This window comes from Juglans regia, chromosome 4 (assembly GCF_001411555.2).
Source record: "Juglans regia cultivar Chandler chromosome 4, Walnut 2.0, whole genome shotgun sequence".
NCBI lineage: Eukaryota > Viridiplantae > Streptophyta > Magnoliopsida > Fagales > Juglandaceae > Juglans > Juglans regia.
This window is the reverse complement of record NC_049904.1, coordinates 12,532,128-12,552,037: the sequence shown is the minus strand read 5'-3', so window position 1 is coordinate 12,552,037 and position 19,910 is coordinate 12,532,128. Positions and strand designations below refer to the sequence as shown.

The 19,910-nt window shown below is 36.6% G+C and overlaps 1 protein-coding gene across 4 annotated transcripts; it reads right to left on the bottom strand.

The window, feature by feature from the left end:
• On the bottom strand, window positions 1–17,308 carry LOC108992602. Of its 4 annotated transcripts, XR_004801339.1 has the most exons (16): window positions 17,123–17,308; window positions 15,893–16,000; window positions 15,446–15,481; window positions 15,087–15,221; window positions 14,815–14,898; window positions 14,622–14,740; window positions 8,102–8,203; window positions 7,300–7,416; window positions 7,145–7,210; window positions 4,637–4,703; window positions 3,865–3,918; window positions 2,570–2,665; window positions 908–943; window positions 563–631; window positions 417–474; window positions 235–307 (listed from the first exon to the last, which is right to left on the bottom strand). XR_004801339.1 is itself a non-coding variant. In XM_018967199.2 (14 exons), exons 1-14 carry the CDS (start codon window positions 17,147–17,149, stop codon window positions 158–160), a joined length of 1,197 nt encoding a protein of 398 aa, XP_018822744.2. In that variant the 5' UTR covers window positions 17,150–17,308; the 3' UTR covers window positions 2–157. The 4 variants fall into 4 exon arrangements, 2 of the variants coding, with proteins under 2 accessions (XP_018822746.2, XP_018822744.2); XR_001996361.2 differs by lacking the exon at window positions 417–474 and having other exon boundaries at window positions 268–307; XM_018967199.2 differs by lacking the exons at window positions 417–474; window positions 563–631 and having other exon boundaries at window positions 2–307.
• Between the last annotated feature and the right edge of the window lie 2,602 nt (window positions 17,309–19,910).

Here is a 19,910-nt window from a genome sequence, read left to right as displayed (position 1 = left end):
TTGTACTAGTTTCACTTGTGAGTAATGAAATATACGAGTTTCTTTGTTTCAAAAAAAAAAAAGATATAAAAGACACGGCTGGATTCTAAGAACAAAGACTGTGGTTGTTCAAATAATGAATAAATATGAGAATTCAGTAACCGCTACACCAACTAAATTATGAAGAATTTAGACGAGAGTGTCTCCATTTTCTTTTTCTTGGTATTTTATATCTCTCAAGTGGATCAACCCAGTTCTTGTCTTCCTCAACGGCTTGATTCCAACGCTCTTTAAATACTTTAAGTTCCCACGTTGATTGCCTCCTAATCTGCTTAATCCATCATGAATGCAAAAATCAACAAGTTCATCAAATTGTTGCATAAAAAGAAACTCTGCCTAATGCCATATATTGCCAAAAAAATATGAACATTAAATACTTTTTGGGCTTCAAGTTTGAACAGGAGATCTCTCTCTCTCTCTAAAAGAGCAAGCAGCCTACTAAAATAAAATTGATGTTTCAGTTCAAAACAATGTTTCGATAGTCCAAGTGATGTCAAGAGCAAATATCACACAGTTGCAATACCTGCTAAATCATCATGGTTCGAATGTGTTAAGTCGAAACCTTATGTCTTATCACTCTCCTCATTCATGACTGGCAATCGACGAAATTGTCTTATGATAATAGTAATAAAAACACAAATAAAGAAGATCTAACAACTGATCTAATCACATTATTTTATGCAAATGGAATCCTAGTAGTCCAGCCTATGCCTTGGATATCTATGAAGTGAATTATTTCTATTATCCTGCCTGCAAACCCAGATACATCATCTGAGATGCAAGTTGGCAATTTGTGGTCAATAAAATGGATGAAACAAATGAATTCTCAGACTGGAGATAAAAGTAGATAAGAGTTTTGCACTCTCACCTCGGTTCGCACATCAAAAGCAGAAGCACCATATCTCTGAAAATCAAGAAGGAAGATTAGCACAAAATGGTGAAATTTTAGTCTAAATATATGGTCGGCAGGCCCCTAAATGTCTAAATCTAAGCACGAAGGGAAAATTTTAGGAAATTAAGCTTATCTCAGTCAACTCTTTAGGGTTCAAGGCCAGCAACAACAATTTGATGAGCACAACAGTTGCAGTGACAAATATGACATCCTTTTTACCATCAAACCTATTCGATTATTCTAAACAAATTGATATGTACAAATTAACAAGTTCATTTGAAAATCATGCCATCGTTATACTTTCATTTATTGTTTAAAACCATTAAGCAGAATTAGTCTTAACATCCACTTGTACAAGTGACATCATAAAAATGCCACTTGTACAAGACAGACTTTGAAGGATCGCATCACCATAGTTTCAAGACAAGCAAACTTACGTGATCGCCAAAACTACTAGAATTTACAGAAAAACAATGCTACTTCTATATACCAGGAAAATAAGTGACAGAGCCTATCCAAGTGATCTGACTCGACATACATGCTGTCTCATTAATAACATCATAATGAGAAATGAGGTTAACTCCCAGGTATTCTCGTTCCAACTTTTGGTATCTCTGTGAATGCATTGTTATCCTTGTAATGTCTGGTGACAAGCTATTAGGTGGGTGGTGCTATTGACGCTCCACTTTTAGCCTTTTACACTCCAGATTTTGAATCTGATATTTCATTAATTCAAAGTGGAGTGACCTGCTATTCCTCAACTGTTACTCCTCTTAGAGCCAACCTTAATTAGATTTGTGCTATTGTCGCTTCACTTTTAACTTCTAACACTTCACATTTTACACATAATATATCATAAATACAAAGTGGAGTGACAATGGGGCCATTTCTTAACTACTGTTACTCCTCTTAAAGACAAACTTAATTTGGTTGCTCATAAATAATTCTTCACCAGATATTAGGAAAATAATAATGTATCGTGGAGATAATAAAAGGAATCATGGTTCAGGAGTGCCCCATTGGCACTCGACTTTGTATTTAAATATCACACTTAAAATGCGGATTTAGAGAAGCAAAAAGTGGAGTGTCAATAGTATCATCCACCAAATAACTTGTATTTATTTAATATTTTGGACTAACACAGTACATGAATATGAGACTAACTAGATGGAAAGGTGGAGTGAGAACAAGTTTGTGGAGGTCACAAGTAGACAAGTAATATATTGCAGACCCTGGTGAGAAACTAAATGGATGACAAATTATTATGTAGAAGTAAAAAGAATTTAAATTTTCTCAGGGGAAGAGAGGGAGGAAAGAGTGGCCCAAAGACTGTATCGCCACCACCGTGTAAATTTGTACACAGGCTCCAATATCCGTATTCAAATCTCCCACCACAGGTAGGTGAAAAGTACCGTGTTGAAGAGAGCATACGTGGAACACATAAAAAGGTAGAGGCATCATAATGATTAATTACATTTCCTAAATGTTTACAACACCTTCATAAAACACAGTAAGGCTACATAAACACTAATGACTAAGATCCACACAATTATGTCTTTTCAGAGATTGCAAACTAAAAAAGTAAAGCATTAAATCCAATATCAGTTTAAACGATGAGAAAAGGACAAAGCAAATAACCTTTTTTGTAGGCAGTCGACTTCCACCCAATGTTTGTATGCCTTTATGAACAATGTATTCACTATCAATGACTCCCACATTCCAACTGCGGTCCCCCTGTAAATCACCATATTATAGATCAAAAACTTCTAATGCTACATGTTGAGCAGTGACATTTTAATGTACAAGAGAGGGTGAAGGAGAAAGAAGATAAATCAGGTCCTAAAGCACATATGTAAAATAGACTGACACCAATTGTTTGTCACTTCTAATTAAATAGCTAGTGAGATAATATATATTCATAAATTTAAATAATCTTGTTATAGGTAAAATAATTTCAAGCAACCACATGTCCAAAAGGAAGACTTAGAAGTTGACAGCTCTTTTACATCCAACTTCCAGTTCTACCTTGATCTAATGTGGGATATAAGTAAATCTCTATGCATTAATCATTTGGATGATATTAGAAAAACAATAGAAAGGGAAGGGGTGACTCTGGTGCTTTCATAAAGCAAGAATGTAACTATATGCACACTTTTATTGTTCAAGCCAACTAGTAGTGAAGAAGCAAGCTCACTACTGAGCAAAACTAGTAGTTAAGAAGACTAAAAGGATAGCACGCATAAGTATGCTGTTGCTTACACCAAGCTCATTACTGAGCAATCTCAGTATTTTTTTTTTTTTTTTTTTGTGTGTGTGGGAGGTTGGAGGGTTCTAAAAATCTGATTTCAACTTTTACTATATAGTTATCATTATCAGGCTTTATAGCAGGTAAATACAAGAAATATAGGAAAGATGGAGATTTAGATAAATAGAAGAAAAGGGATATTTGTTCCTCGTGTCAAAGGAATTAGCTGGCCATTTAAAGTCAGTGGATTCTATGCCTTGTACAGCTTTGACAGCTATCTTCTATGTTTGTAAATCTTTTATTCTTTCCTTAATTAGGATATACTAGCTGTAGGCATCTTTAGACAGATCTGTATATGGTAGTTTAGCTGTTTTTAAGGGCTGAAGATCAGCTTGTATTCTTCATATAATGGGAATTCTCCAACGAGAGAAAACATACTTTTGCTCAAAGCTCTCTAAGTTTATCACCTCGAATTAAATATTAAGCAGGTAATCTGAAAAATAGAAATTATTAGCAATGAAACACAGATTAAGACGCCAAATATGGTCTGCTGACTTGTCAAGCTTTAGTATTAGCTTGCATGAGACAGGTAGTTGGTTCATAATTAGAGATGAAAAAAATTAGTTGAGAAATTTCTCAACATTGGAGGTCTTAAACTTTGCCCAGAAAATATGCAAGTTAATCTCACCTGTGCACAATAGCCAAGTTTCATATCCATTCCCCATCCATGGACAAGATCATTCTGGACAAAAAGGAAAACAACCGTGTGACAAAGTTATTAGAAGTATGGTAAACAAACCAGTACTTGCTCTAATAGTGCGACTGAAATACTATATAAAGATAAGTACTCCAAAAAGCAAAAACAAAATGAAGAAGATTAATTGAAATAAAATACAACAGCAGATAAAAACCTAAAGCAAAAAATGAAAAAAACAACCACCACAACAAAACGAAATGTAAGACAATTGAGTTTCAACCAACACTGCCAATTAACATAGATGATCTCCAAAATGATTAGTCAATGTTACAATTGGAGCTCCTTGAAATTATGCTAAACTTCTCCCTCCCAAGCAATGTGGGATCCCATTCATCGCCTTCTTCCTATATACAATTCATGGTATTACAAGAATTCAAATTAATAATGATAAAAAATACTAAAACACGGGATACTTCTAAACCAAATCTAGTTATTGGATTAAACTGTTTATACATGCTGAAGATGATAGCTGGTTTAGTTGGAAAAGCCTCTTGGTTTGTGCGAAAGAACTGAGATCAGATCTTGCCTAGATCAAGGATGGTGGATTTAACTGTCTGGACTAAGATTTTAGTTTAAACGTAAAGTGAAAGGTGTCATTGTTAGTACGCTACAAAAATGCCGAAACATGAGCCCGTATATGCTGACTAATTTTTCAAAGATGTTAAGTAATAGTATTTCTGCTTAGAACACATTATATGCCTACCTGTATCAGATGCCATGTGCAATGCCAAGCAGATCTTGAAAACACTGGAGCCATGCCTTCAACAAATCTACATGTAAATATAGACAAGCATAATAGTTCTTCTCCCTCGTTAAACTGAACAGAAGATATCCAGCAGTTGGTTCAATATTCTTAAAAGAGTCATAAACTTAGTAAGTAGATTGAGGTCAGTAGATTGACAACAACACTACTCTTAGTCATCATGCAAATTTTGGCATGTTTGTCAAACATTGAGAACGTTATGTGTAGGAACTGCCAGTGAGCACAAGCCTTGATACTGCCTTCATCACCTCTAATTTTTCATGCAATAGAGTAACCATAGATTAGGTTTCACGGCAGATCTGAAGATCTATTCACTTAACCAAGACTAGTCAAATCAATCAACTATTCCGTTTATTCTCAGCTCAATTTTACAGAAGTTTATGCTAAGGAAGAAAGATATTACCGATGTCACCAAATGTGATCTATCTTCTCTCTTTCCCCAACCATGGTGAGATTAGTTCTTTTCTCTTGATTCTTACTGCTGGCAATCTGGTTTGTCTATCAAGTTCTGAGTCAAATCAATCAACTATGTGAGGAGGAAAATTTGACAAAGTTTATTTGATGGGATCCTTGAGAAGATGGAACGGTGTTTGACCATATGGAAGTGAATGTATCTACTGAAGAGTGGTAAGACAACTTTGATTAAGACCACACTGTCAAGTTTGCAAAATCTTTTTTTGTCGCTATTCCCTCTTCTGGCAGGTATAGCAAATCGTTTGGAAAAACTACAAAGGGACTTTCAGTAGTGGCTGTAGGGGAGGAATTCAGATTCCATTTGATCAAATGGTCTAAAGCGTGATCTCCAGTCTCTATGGGAGGTTTGGAGGTTTGTAATTTGATGCAGCTCAATCAAGCTCTCTTGGGGAAATGGTTATGGCACTATGCATATTAGATGGAGAATTTTTGGAGAACAATGGTGGATATAAAATATGGGAGTTCGTGGGGTGTAATGAGGTTGATGGGCCATATGTTGATCTTGGGAATAAATAAGGAGAGGCTGACGGGAATTTGCTGGTTTTCCTAGATTTGCAGTGGGAAATGGTTTGAAAGTAAGACTCTTCCATGATATGTGATGTGGGGATCAGTCTCTCAAGGCAACTTTCCTGGCTTTGTTCAGCATTGCTCAACTAAAAGATACCTCAGTAGCCAGACCATTTACAGTTTTCTAGCAATGCTCCCCAGTGGGATGTGGAGTTCATCAAAGCGGAATACAATAGGGAGGTGGAGATCCTTACCTTGTTTTTTAATTTGTTGTATTATGTTCAGTTGAGAAGGGGTTCTAAGGACAAGCTTATGTGGGGCTCCCTCCAGTCTCAGGTGTTTGTAGTAAAATCATTTGATAATATATTATCTCAATGTGGTACCATTCCATTTCCTAGGAAGAAAATGTGGCAAAACAAGGCACCTACAAGAGTTTTCTCTGTTTGTTTGGACAACTGATAAAAGGAAGGCCCGTTAAACTGAATATTCGGTTTGATAACCTGCTACTAATTCTTCTTCTGCTTCTGGTAAATCAAAAGGTAATCTCTCACATTCTGCTAGGGAAGAAATCAGAAAAACGATAAACCCTATATGTTGACGCCACAAATTCCACCCCCAAAAACCATATTTTGATTGAGCCTCAACTATATCAACTGTACTTAAACTGTTAGATAATCATAGTCGGTGATAAAATCACTGTTACCATCACTATTACAGAACTGTACATGAGATTTTCACCTCATACGGCTCCCTTAGGGCATAAATAGATTTAAGGACCGAGTCGGTATTATTTATCTTGATATATTTATAGGATAGATGGGTTCCTTTACTTTGGATAAACCAAAGAAGAAAAGTAGTAATGTGATGGATTGGTGTTGTATATGTAGCCATGTAGGAGAAGTGGAGAAACAAGTGAACATCTATTTTGGCATTTTGAGGTGGCCACTACTCCTTGAAATGCATCTTTCAGTGTGTTTGGCTTAGATTGGGTCATGCCTTGCCGGTGGATTTGTTGGCTTGTTGGAAATGGAGGCTTAGTTGTCTTCAAAGTGAAGGGTTGTGAAAGATGATCCCAAGTTGTTTGTTGCAGTTCATCTGGCGAGAGAGAAACAATCATAGTTTTGAGGACAATTAAAAGACTATGGTGGATCTCAATAACTGTTTTCTTCAAACACTTCATCACTGGATAGTTACCCATTTTGGTTATTCTATTTCTGATTTTCAGGATTTTATTACCCTATTAAGTTTTCTTAGTAAGTGTTTCTCAGTATAGAACCTCAGGTAACAAACACCTTTTTTTGTCATTAATAAATGTTAACTTATCAAACAAACTATTCTTGATATCACCCTTCATTCTTACTTCTTCAGTTATGGAAAAGAGAATTGAAAGAGAACTTACAAGTTCCCAAATAAGTAACAATAGAAAATATAGTATTCAATACCAAGTACACCAGTATGATACCTTACCCAGTGCATGGTGGCCCCTCACTGGAATCAGAACACTTCACGCTACCTCTACGGTCATAGACTCTCCTGTATGATGTAAATAATTTAATATAAGCTTTGAAGGATCAGAATGAAATGTTTCCAATGGACAGTTCTCATAATATCACCTCATTTACCTATGAAACTTCTTTTTCCTGGCACGAACAGTAATTCTATGATGTATATCTGTTGAATTTGGGTCCAAAGCTGGCTGAGATATCTTGAGTCCTTCTCTTTTCGCAATATCCAGGTACCTGGAAAACAAAATCCAAAATTAACATGTTCTCTGTGGAGAGTATATGAGCCTCCCAATAAGTAATCGACAAAACCTCATAGATCACAACTAGAAACCATGATTGCACAAATAAACCCCTTCCACTATTCAAAGACTAAGCAACATTTTAGACAAAATACTCACCAAAACGTTGTCCAACGTTGAATTGCTTTAGTAAGAGACATTGTCCAACGTTGAATTGCTTTAGTAAGAGAAACTGCAATGAAACAATAATCAGACAGTGTCCTAACGTAATCAGATACTAATTTTTTTGTTAATATAAATAGATACTAAAATTTTTAATTGAAACAGGATGTAGAATATATCTTTTCTTAATAGGAGAATGTAGAAGATATCTATCATAGTTGACAATAGTATAAGACAGGAACTGGAAGTAAAAAGATCAGAGGAAAGTCTAGACAATCCCCAGCAATAGCTTTAACTATACATCATCCAATAGACTACTGTTCAAAAATGCTGAGATACTGTGATAATATGATCCACATGGCGTTAACTATTCTAATTTTTTTAAAAGAAATAGAAAGTTCTACACCACCAAGATCTTTACTTTTAACTTTAAGCATTTATATTCAAGTCCACAACTACCAAGATGATCATCTTTACAGTCGACAGCAAAAGATGTCTCACAAGCCTGTTAAGTGTACCTTCCAGGGTTAAAATGCTTGACCCCCAAATCTTCATCCCAAAGAAATATATAATCATAAATAGAAACCACATCAGGATGTAGAAAGCGCTTTGCAAACCACCTGAGAAGAGGGGGAGAAATAAGGAAAGCCAATACATACAACAAATAAGGTTAACACGGAATTGAATAACGGCAATAGTAGAATTTGCGATTTGACTACTCCCAGGAACCAATGTCATATTCATATCCAAAAGAAAATCTAAGTCAGTTCGATATCCAGAACTCAGATATTCTTTAACTATTGAAGTCATGGAATAGAGACTATGATTAAAAAATTACAAATAACAAAAAAAGAAATCAAAACTTGGTTTCTTTAACTTCTTAAATGCCTTTTCTCTTCCAAAGCTGGTCCCAGATGTATAGACTGAGGGTTGCAGCCAACCATACAAAACCTTTTCCGAAGTCCTGCATTGCTATCATAACCTAAGACATTCATTGTTTCAAGTCCCACAGATACTATGATTTCAATAATATTTGGCTCGTCGAAACATCTAAAATTAAAAGCTTTTATCATTGGGGTGGACCTTTTTTTTTTTTAATAATTAAGAGATAAATATTATTGATATGAATGAAATAGGCATAGCTTGTATATACAAGAAGTATACAGAAGAACACCTAAATTCATTATAAGAGCGATAAATTAAAGACAAGAAATCATGAACATTGTCCCCATTTAGTACAATAGTAGAAAACCAAAGCAGTAAAGTGTGGAGAAAAAAATTCTTCATCTCCGCCATTGTGCATTCCACATGCGTTCCTTTCCGACCAAATACACCACATGATACACAACGGGATCATCTTCCACACTGCTGCCGCTTGATGACAACCTTGCATCTTCCTCCAACAACCCAACAAATCCACCACCCTCAAAGGAATAACCCAAGCAACATCAACCCTTTGAAAGATCTCATCCCACAACACCCTTGTTACCTCACAATGCAGTAACAGGTGATCCACAGATTCTCCATTCTTTTTACACATATAACATCAATCCATCATTACACATCCCCTCTTCCTCAAATTGTCCGTGGTCAAGATCTTCCCAAAAGCGGCATTCCATACAAAAAAGGCTACTTTAGAAGGCACACAGGACCTCCAAATATTCTTCCAAGGGAACGAGTATGATTTTGTGTTGACAAAATTTTATAGTACGCCTTAACTGTACATTTCTTGTGATTATTAGACCTCCACTTCAATCTATCATGTTGTGCCATAGGAATCCCCATGGAGTATGGTAGGCTGAAAAAATCTGATACAATAGATAATTCCCAATTGTGAAAATTCCTATTAAAAAGAATATTCCACTGATGTGAGAACCATGAGCTGCATATCTGCCACTAAAGCCTCCCTATTAGCTGCAATACAATAGAGAGCCGGAAAAGCCCTTTCCAATGCATGATCTCCACACCACACGTCCCGCAAAAAACTAATTCGATTGCCCTCTCTGGCTACAAAGTGAATCTGTTTTTCAAAGCATGGTCACCCCCTCCTTATAAACTTACATAAACCCACACCATACCCCTCTCACTTCGTTGGAGCACCAACCACCCCAAGCAGCTCCATATCTAGCATCGATAATTTCCTTCCACAATGATCCCCCCTCCGAGTGATATCTCCATAGCCATTTCCTCAATAAAGCTTTATTAAAAGTTCTCAAGTTACACTCCCAACCCCTCATACACAACTAGAGCACATATTGTCTTCCATCTAATCAGATGGAATTTCTTCTCCTCCCCCATGCCCCCCATAAGAACGCCCTAAAGAGTTTCTCAATCCTGTTTACCACCCCTGCAGGCATAGGAAACATAGATAAAAAATATGTAGGAGGTTAGTAAGGATGCTCTTAATAAGGGTGAGACAACCCCCTTTCGATAAATACACCCGTTTCCAAGTTTGCCAACATTTTCTCTATCTTCTCCACCACCCGATCTCATATAGCTCTAGCCTTAAAAGTTGCTCCCAACGGAAGGCCTAGATATTTCATTGGCAAAGAGGATACCTTAAAATCCAAAAGGCTTACTAAACTGAGGATATTTGAGACTGCACCCACCGGAACCATCTCGGACTTTACCAAGATTCACCTTGAGCCCCGACACTGCTTCAAAGCAAAGTAACAGTACTCGTAGAGTTTGGATCTGGCTATTATCCGCTTCACAAAAGAGTAAAGTATCATCTACAAATAAAAGGTGTGAGATGATAATAGAACCACCAGTGCCATTGCTCACCTGGAAACCAGATAAGAAATCTCCACCAACAGCAGTCTGCACCATCCGACTAAGAGCCTCCATAACTATAACAAACAAAAGAGGAGATAGAGGATCTCCTTGCCGCAAATCCCGGGAACTATAAAAAAAACCAGCAGGTGTACCATTAACTAGAACTGAGAACTGGGCGGTAGAAATACAATCACGCATCCATGAAATCCACTTATCACCAAAGCCACACCTCCCAAGCAAGTATAAAAGGAATTCCCAGTTCACGTGATCATAGGCCTTCTCCATGTCAAGCTTACAAAGAATACCTGAACCTCCCTCCCGCAATCTATGGTCCAAACACTCATTTGCAATGAGCACCGAGTCAAGAATTTGTCTCCCACGAATAAATGTGTTTTGAGGCTTGGAAATAATATGTTCCAACACAGAGCTTAACCGGTTGGCAAGAACCTTCGAAATAATCTTGTATACGCCACTAACCATTCTTATAAGGCCAAAATCCTCAATAATCGAAGCCCCGTGTTTCTTGGGAATGAGAGCAACGAACGTCGCATTAAGGGATTTTTCAAACTTTTGAAAATAGTGAAATTCACTAAAGACCTACATAACATCACATTTCATGATGTCCCAACAAGTTTGAAAGAAACCTATTGAAAAACCATCCAGGCCCGGCGCTTTATCCTTAGCCATATCAAAGATGACCTTGTAGATCTCATCTTCATCAAAAGGTCTTTCCAAAACACTCACACTCTGAGAGTCAATTGCCTCAAAGGACAAGGCATCAAGCTTCGGCTTCTAACAAGCCGATTCTGTGAGAAGGGTCTCATAATAATGCACAATATAGTTTTCTAGTTTGGGAGGAGAAGATAGCAGTTGAGTACCTGAATGTAGCGACTCAATAGCGTTATTGTGCAGATGTGAATTAGCCACTTTGTGAAAGTACTTCGTACACTTATCACCTTCTTTCAACCAAAGGGCCCTAGATTTTTGACGCCATAAAGTCTCTTCTGACAACAAAACCCTCTCCAAATTTTCCATAACCGTGCCCTTCCTAAATAGCACCTCCTCTTAGGTATCTCCCAATAATTCTCTTCCCTCTAACTCCTTCAATTCCTCCAAAATGGTAGACTTCTGATTGTCAATGTGGCAAAAAACTTCCAAGTTCCACTTCTTCAAGTCTTGATTCAGAGCCTTCAGCTTACCAGCAAGAATAAGTCTTGATTCAGAGTCTTGATACGATGACCGCCAAGCACGCACTATCTCTACAAACCCATCCGCTGTTAGCCACATGTTTTCAAACTTGAAGTACCGACGACCCCTGTGAATGCCCCCACAATCTAGTAGAATAGGATAATGATCTGAGTTGACTTGAGCGAGCCGTTTCTGATATACCTTCGGATAGTGGGCTTCCCACGAAAGAGAGACAAGGAATCTATCCAATTTCGACCAAATCCGACCGTTTTACCAAATGTACTCACCCCCTACCAGGAGGAGATCCATGAGGTCCAGATAAAAAATGAACTCGAAGAACTCCTCCATGGCCATAGAATTCCAATAATGCCCTGATCGCTCACTAGGAAAGCGGGTAATGTTAAAATCACCCCCCATGCACCACGGCACATCCCATAAGGAGTATAGACCCGCCAACTCCTCTCACAACCTTCTCCTATCCCTATCCACATTAGGACCATAGGTGCCTACAAATGCCCATTCCCATCCGTCAACAACGTTTTTGAATAGAGTTGCTAGCAAGAAATCTCCAATACACTCCTCAACCACTCTTTTATCCCACATTAGTAACACTCCGCATGAGGCTCCCAAAGAGGCCAAGTAAGACCAACCCACATATGAGCACCCCCATAAGCTCCGCACAATTCTTCTATCAATGAATCGCAGCTTTATTTCTTGAAAACACACCACATCACCCTTTCCACATCCGCAATAATGATTTGATACGAAGGTGTTTATTGCGATCATTAAGCCCCTGCACATTCCAAGATGTAATCTTAGGCTTTATGTAAACATAGATTGCCCCTCCCTTTCGATCTGTCCCTTCTGCCACTCCCTTCCTTCACATCATAATTGATGGAACAAGTTAGCCTTTTAAGTTTCCTATCCCGCTTTGTGGCTGACTTCGAACGGCTATCTTCAATTGCCACGAGAAGGGCCTTAAATTGTTCTTCGTAGCCTCCACAAGAGACCTCAATAACAGCTTGTATCTCCTCCACCTTCTTGAAAACCCAAGTTGAGGAACAACTCCCATATTTAGGATTGGGACTGGGATTGGGAGGGAGTGTACACAGAGGGTTTAGAACAGCCCCCTCCCCACCAGCACAATCATTATCAAACAGAGCCAATTGCAAATCCGAAACTGGATCTGAGCCACAAGCTAATTCAGATTCACCTCTGGGTGCCACAAAAGTTTTAGAGAGCCTCACATTTTCGAGAGTGTTGCAATCCCCCAACTTGTTCCCATCAAAACCACCCATCTCCAGGGGTGGAGTGCAAATCGGAGACCCCAAGATCGAAAGACCATGCTCCGGCATTTCTGACAGCACAAAAGAGACAGCGGAGCCTCCAACCACCTCGCATGACTATTTCTGTGCAAACTCTAGCAAAAAAATGAAGCTCTCGACACTACGCAGGCTCAGATCGGTTTCACTGGACTCTGCCGGTTCATATTCCGACACCCCAGACCTTGTCGGCGAACCCACCACCATCGACGTCTACCCCTGACCCATCAGCGGCGGTGGGGGTTTTAGGCCCACTCGACAACGATGGGATATCGGCGCTCGAAGGCCTACGTCTCCAAGCTTTCTTCTTCGTAGGCTGGGCCTCAGGGACAAGCTGGGCCTGTTGCTCCACACATAAATGCGGTTGGGCCTGCGTGATAGGCTGCTGGGCCACTTGAGGATAGGCCTTAGGCACTTGAGGCCTAACTAAAGCTAAGCCCTTACCCTTAGACACATGAAACCCATCGGCTCTTAACCCAGCCTCAGGCACCTGTAACCCAACTTTTTGACCCAGCCCATTGCAAGGGCCTTCTTCCTGGCCCAAACCCAAATCCTTCTTCATCCCCTCCTCAATGCATCATTTCAATATCACCATATTAGTCTGCAAAGTACCAACCTGCTTCTCCATTTCAGCCAAGGCGTGCAACAAGGTTGCCATATTCATCCCCGACACACTCCTGCCATCCCCTTCGCAGTACTATGCCTTCACCAAAAAAGAAGAATCACGTGCCCTCTCTTCGTGTTTTGGAGCTTGAGACAAAACCTCTCTGTACTAAGAGAAACATTGGTGCCCCTGCGACAGAGGAGAAGGCAACCATGGGTGACTACCTCTGCTCCCCAAACAGAGGAGGTTGCAAAAGAGTTCTTTCAGTATATCTCCAAAGTTCCTCCAACCTACCCCCTTCCTCCCTTCCGGTATCACTATCAAACCACACTGCTTCACTTGGCTTAACTCCAATAAGGAGAAGAATCTCCCATAGGAGTTACGCTGCCTCTACACCACCAAGACCTGAGACCCACTTCTTCGCAATCTCAGGAAATCAGAAGAACCCCCATAGGCTACACCTTGCTTCACCATGGCAGCCAACCACCCCAAAGATTCTTGGTCAATGGAGATGTGTTTCACAACGCAACAACTGCTCTCCGTGATTCTCTACCACCTTTCATTAACCTTCTTAAACTCAAAACACTTTTGATCAATGATAACATTCCTACTCGACCCCATCACGACGCAACTATTCATAAAGCAATGAAGAAACTATGCTAAACACCACTGAAGTCGACCACCGTTAACAAGAAATTAGCACCATCGAAATGAGACATTGTTTTTTCTCAAATATTGGGGTGGACCTTAAGGATTGCATTTCTAAAACGCTTTTATCATTGGATGTGTGCTCATCTTGGTTTTTCTTTTTCAACTCCAGGATTTCATTACTTTTTCTCATTTTCTCACTGGCATTTTTTATCTATACGCCCTGTAAACTCGGGTAGTGCATTCTCATCACTGATAAAGTTTACCTTACTCATAAAAATAGGGGAAGTAGATCAAACAATAGGGCACTCAATTTCAATACAAGACGTACAAGGTCATACAAGAGGAACACCTAATAAGATACAAGAAAATCATGAATCACAATGCACTTGCTAAAAAATATATATTAAGAGGCACTCTTCCACAAGAAGATAGCGATCTCAAATAATAACTAATCTAAAGTATATGATAAACTTCCAATCACTGATGGTCAAATCTTACCACTTTGTTTGGTTCTGAGCAACTATGTGTATGGCCTTGTTACTCCAGTCAAGATCCCCCCACCCATCCATATTGCCATCATAATGGAATAGAATAATCGAAAAATTCTCTAGAAGAAACTGAATTAAACGAAATTAGGTAAAGATTTAACTTGATAGCATTTTAATTATTAAAAAGAATATAATTGGGTTACCTTTTGAACAATAGCATCCACGTTCTGCTTTTGCTTGATACCAACTGGAATTGCGAGCAAGTTATGATTGCTAAAACCATTGACCTGGAATTCAATACTCACATGTCATAAGAATAATTAATTGATTTGTCTGCATCAATAACAAAACTCCCACAACAGAAAGTTTTAGAAGACCAAGTGAATCAGTATATTAAAAATCATCTAAGAGTTTTTCTACAGCCAGAAAAGTAAGTGCCATATTCTAAAGACTTTAGAGACCAGAAACCAATTACTTTAGGATCAGAATCTCTAACATTTGACCGTGAACTACTACTTGACCACAGCGGCCTTAGCTCCAAATCCGACCTAGCTTGCATTATACCACTAGGCAAACCATCCAACAAATTTCTGGATCCCAAATGAGATTCCTATAAGAGAACATCAGAAGCACCTTAGAATGATAACGAAAATATAGAACATACACACATATTCCTCATGATCATCCAACCCAGCAAGTACTAATTCAGCTTGGAAATTTCAATAATTTCTAAATCAAGGATTAAATGTAATCAACAAGATCTACCAAGATCTACAAAGCAATGAAATGAAGAACTAACCATGAGAAGATACATGATAACACTACAGTAATTACCTTTATAGTGTCAAAACGATGCAATTCCTTGTCCATCTGATACAAGACAAATTACCACAGCAATAATAAAAGGTTAGCTCAAGAAATATCTTTAAGTAAAAAGAATTGGACAAAAATCAAATACAAGTATGCAGCTGCGTAACGCGTTATGGTAACCTACTGACCAAAAGATGTTATGTATGGCAAAACTAGCAACCGAAGATATCTAGACACAATCATGGAATGTAAATTGGATATTCTGGGCAAATTCTGAACCCAAATAAATAATATTCTTTTAATTAACCAATCAATTGCCGGAATGCAAATTTTGGGAATTCTTAGGGTAGAATGGCATCAAACAAGGTGAATTTGACCAGGAGAAAGCCACCAACAAGATATTGTGTCTACCAGGTTGGTCCTCGTCAAAGATGACAAACAATATCTGAAGAATTGATAGGGTTGTTGTACCTCTGTCTGCTGATACTGATAATTTGTGATTCTGTACACAACTAACAGTGTAATTGCACACACAAGTCCCATAAACACCATCTGTCTCATCTTGAATCCACATTTTCCCTACACCAGTATCATACAATTAGAAGCTCTAAAAATATCGTTATAGTATATGGTACAGGTACAGTATAGTATTAATGTCTTTCTCCCAAACATTATCAATTATAACTATAAGAATTGAATAAAAAGACCTAGCCCATCAAAGAAGGCATTCTGTTTTCTCAATAGCCACCTCCATGATTGTAATGGCTTCATAGCCAACCAAGGCATCTATTTAGTTCTCATAACAAACTGCAGTCCAAGCATATACAGAAGAGACTACTATCAGAACTAATCACAATCACGATTCACGCGTTTGTATCAATATGTATTTTTGATAGGTTGAAGTTCAAAATATTATTTCCTTGAACTCTAGCTCAAGTTTTATCAGAAGCCACTACTTAGCCAAAAACAAAGTTTGATCAGAAGCCACACGTGCTCCAGCAAACTCTAACATAACATGAAATCAAGCACTTACGAAATCTTCTTTATACGCTAACGTCTTAGATCTACTAGTGTGAAATGAGTTTGTATGTGTGCGCACGCGCATGCATGAATCTAGAAGAGGGCTCCTCCGTAAATTTGACGACTGAAAAAATCGAAACATACCAGAACCCTCTAAAGGGTAACAGAGGTACCATTCAGATATCAACTACAAAGCCCGTAACCCAAAAACCAAAGCTTCACATTGCATTGATTACCCATCCATACAAACCACCAAAGAAGGCAAGAACAAAAAATCTACTCCAAAACTTTCTCAATAATACAAGCATGATCCAAAAAAGCCAATCCTTGATCTCCCCGGAAAATGAGGTTCTTCCAAAATACAGGAGAGAGAGAAAAAAATATTTTCTGACCATTTCCATTAGATCTAATAAGAAATAACTGACACTGTCAATGATCCTGATATATGATACTGCAAAACCAAGCTCATAAATAATTTATATATACATGAGAGAGAACAAAGCCACCCTTGAATTGATAGTCCCTTAACACACCCTTTGTTTTTTATCAAAAAATAAAATTATTAGTCCGCATGTTCAGAGCTTCAAACACCGAACCCTGCTCTGATTCTCATTCCGCTCCAAAAACACAAAAGACGCGCGTTGGAAATGACTATGACAAAGAAGATAAGTCATCACAAACCTTGAAGCTTGAAGCCCCGAGAATCATGAGCTAGAATCACCAACAGAGACAGAGTGAGTCGATAGACGAAAGAGATTGAGAGAGACGTCGCGTTTTGAGGAGGAGGAAGGGGAAGAGGGAAGTGACTTTGCATGTCGTGGTATCCTTTGATTCCTTTTGGATCCGGGACTCGCCTACGTACGCGAGTCTAACACGACCACACGCACGCGACGGAAAGCGTGTTACTGTTCAATTGTTGAGTTTTGGACTCTTTTAAAATTAGGGATGTTTGGCGGCTTTGGCCAAGTTTGTTTGGATCAGACCAGGAATGTAATCAGTCTGGTCCGATTTAAGGAGATTACGGATCAAAAAATTCAATCGATCATTTTTGTTGGATTGGATTGTGCCAGTTATTCCTATATATTGGATTGGATCGTTACTATCAATCCAGTCGATCCGATTTGATTTATGAATATTTTTTTTTTCTTTTTTATAGAAAAATTAATACAAAAAATTAGTTAAATTAAAATTAAATGAACTATTTGATGTGGATTATGTAATTAATAAATTAAAAACAAATTAATTATAATTATATTTATTAATTTATGGTGTTAATTCTTACTAACTTACTAACTCAGTATTCATAATGGTCTATATTCAAATTTTAATATTTTATATATAGTTAATAAATATTAATTAATTTTATTATCCATAGATTCTCCATGCTAATACACAAATTAGGTATCTTAAAAAAAATACCTAATTATTTTAATTATCTATAGATAGTAGAATATGTATCTACATATAATAACATTATGCATCATACGATATATTAGTTAATTGATAGCATATTAACATTTGGATAATGCTACTCGGACCGAGGTTTCTAATCGAGAAAGTGACCGACAAGTGCAAATGTACTTTTTTATTTTTTTTTATTTCAATCATTTTTATATATCTTAAAATATTTTAAAAAAATAAAAAAATATATAAATTCACTAATAATCACTTCCTTAACCATTAAGTTAAAAAAATAAAAAATAAAAATCATACTCGGTCAATTTTATTGGTTAAGTAGTACTTTCCTTAACATTTTATATATGGTTAATAAATATTAAATAATTTCATTATATATATATTATATTCTTCATGCTTACTTGAGACTTAGGTATCTTAAAAAAAATATTTAATTACTTTAATTAGGTGTAGATAGTAGAGTATGTATCTACATATAATAACATTGATTTATAATATGATATATTAGTTAATTGATAACATATATTATTTAACATTTTATATGGTCAATGGTGATCCCTTAGATGAAAATTAAATAATTAACTTATATAACTACTATATATTATATATAAAAAAATATTTAAATATATATATTCGGTCGGTATTGATCCGATCTGGTCTTAAAAAATACATCTTGAGACCAGACCGATTACAAAAATTTTCTATATGTTGGGACTGAGACCGACTAATAAGACTATCGGTCTGGTCTGATCCGACTTTTCTGGTCTGGACCGATAGTCTTACAGCCCTAAACCAAATGTTATAAGGCTTGGTTTCCAAATGAGAGAATCAAGTTTGAACCCCTAACTAGGGCTATAAATCAGTCCGGTTTGATGAGTTTTTGGTCCATTATTTTCTCTGGACTGGACCGGTAGCTATCAGTCCGTTTGATCCGGCCTAATTATATTATTGTTCTTTCAGTTTTTTCAAATAAATTAATAAAAAAATTATTTCAATTACTAAATTAAAATTAAGTGAATTATTAATGTAGATTATGTAACTAACTCATTAAAACAATATTTTACTATAATTATATTTATGATATTGATAGTTACTACTTATTAACTTAAACTTTACTCTTTAGTATGTATAAATATTAACAATGTCATACATTTTATATATGGTTAATGAATATCAAATAATTTCATTATACATAGATTATTCATACTTACTTGTAATTTAGGTATTTAAAAAATGGGTAGTGATAGGGTTACTACATATTTACTATCCATTTACTATTTATAGTGCATTTATTTTTTTATCATTTTCTTTTAAGTATTTTTTAGCATCCTTAATCATTAAGAAAAAATATATAATTTTACTAATAGTTATTTCCTTAACCATTAAGTAAAATAAATGTTTTTAAAAAAAATCAAATACAAAAATAGTAATAAATGGATAGTAGGAGGGTAGTAACCCTATCATTTTCCTTAAAAAAATTACATAGTTATTTTAATTAAGTGTAAATATATGAGTATGTATGAATGTTTGATGTATTAACTATTTACATATAATGACATAAATTATCGTATGATTTATGATTTATCATTAATTGATAACATATATTATTTTGTATTTTATATGATCAATGATAATAAATTAGATAAAAATTACATCATTAACTTATATAATTATTATATAAAAATAATATATTAAATTATTAAAAATATTTTTAAAAAATATATATTGGGGTTTGGTCCAATTCAGTCCGAACCTGTCTAAAATTTGTAGACCCCGAGACCAGACCAAATTTCATTGGTCCACATATTTTGGGATCGAGACCGACCGGTCCAGAATTCGGTTTTGTCGGTTTTGTCAATCCAGATCGAATTATTTACAGCCCTACTCCCCACCCCTTGTATTAAAAGAATAATTAGGGATGCTTAGAAAATGAGATGAGATAAAAAATAAAAATAAAAAATAAATAAAAATAAAAAAATCTGTGAATAATAGTGAATATGTTGAATGTAAAACGAAATAACAATGTTCAAAGATAACTAAGGTGTTGTTTGGA

Excerpts from the sequence above, each read along its gene's own strand:
- LOC108992602 (XM_018967199.2), bottom strand. The coding sequence starts at position 17,149 with ATGATTCTCGGGGCTTCAAGCTTCAAG. Across the intron at positions 14,899-15,086 it reads TTAGAGATTCTGATCCTAAA|GTCAATGGTTTTAGCAATCA; the intron begins GTAATTGGTTTC and ends ATTGAATTCCAG. Across the intron at positions 8,204-14,621 it reads GCTCAGAACCAAACAAAGTG|GTGGTTTGCAAAGCGCTTTC; the intron begins GTAAGATTTGAC and ends CCCTCTTCTCAG.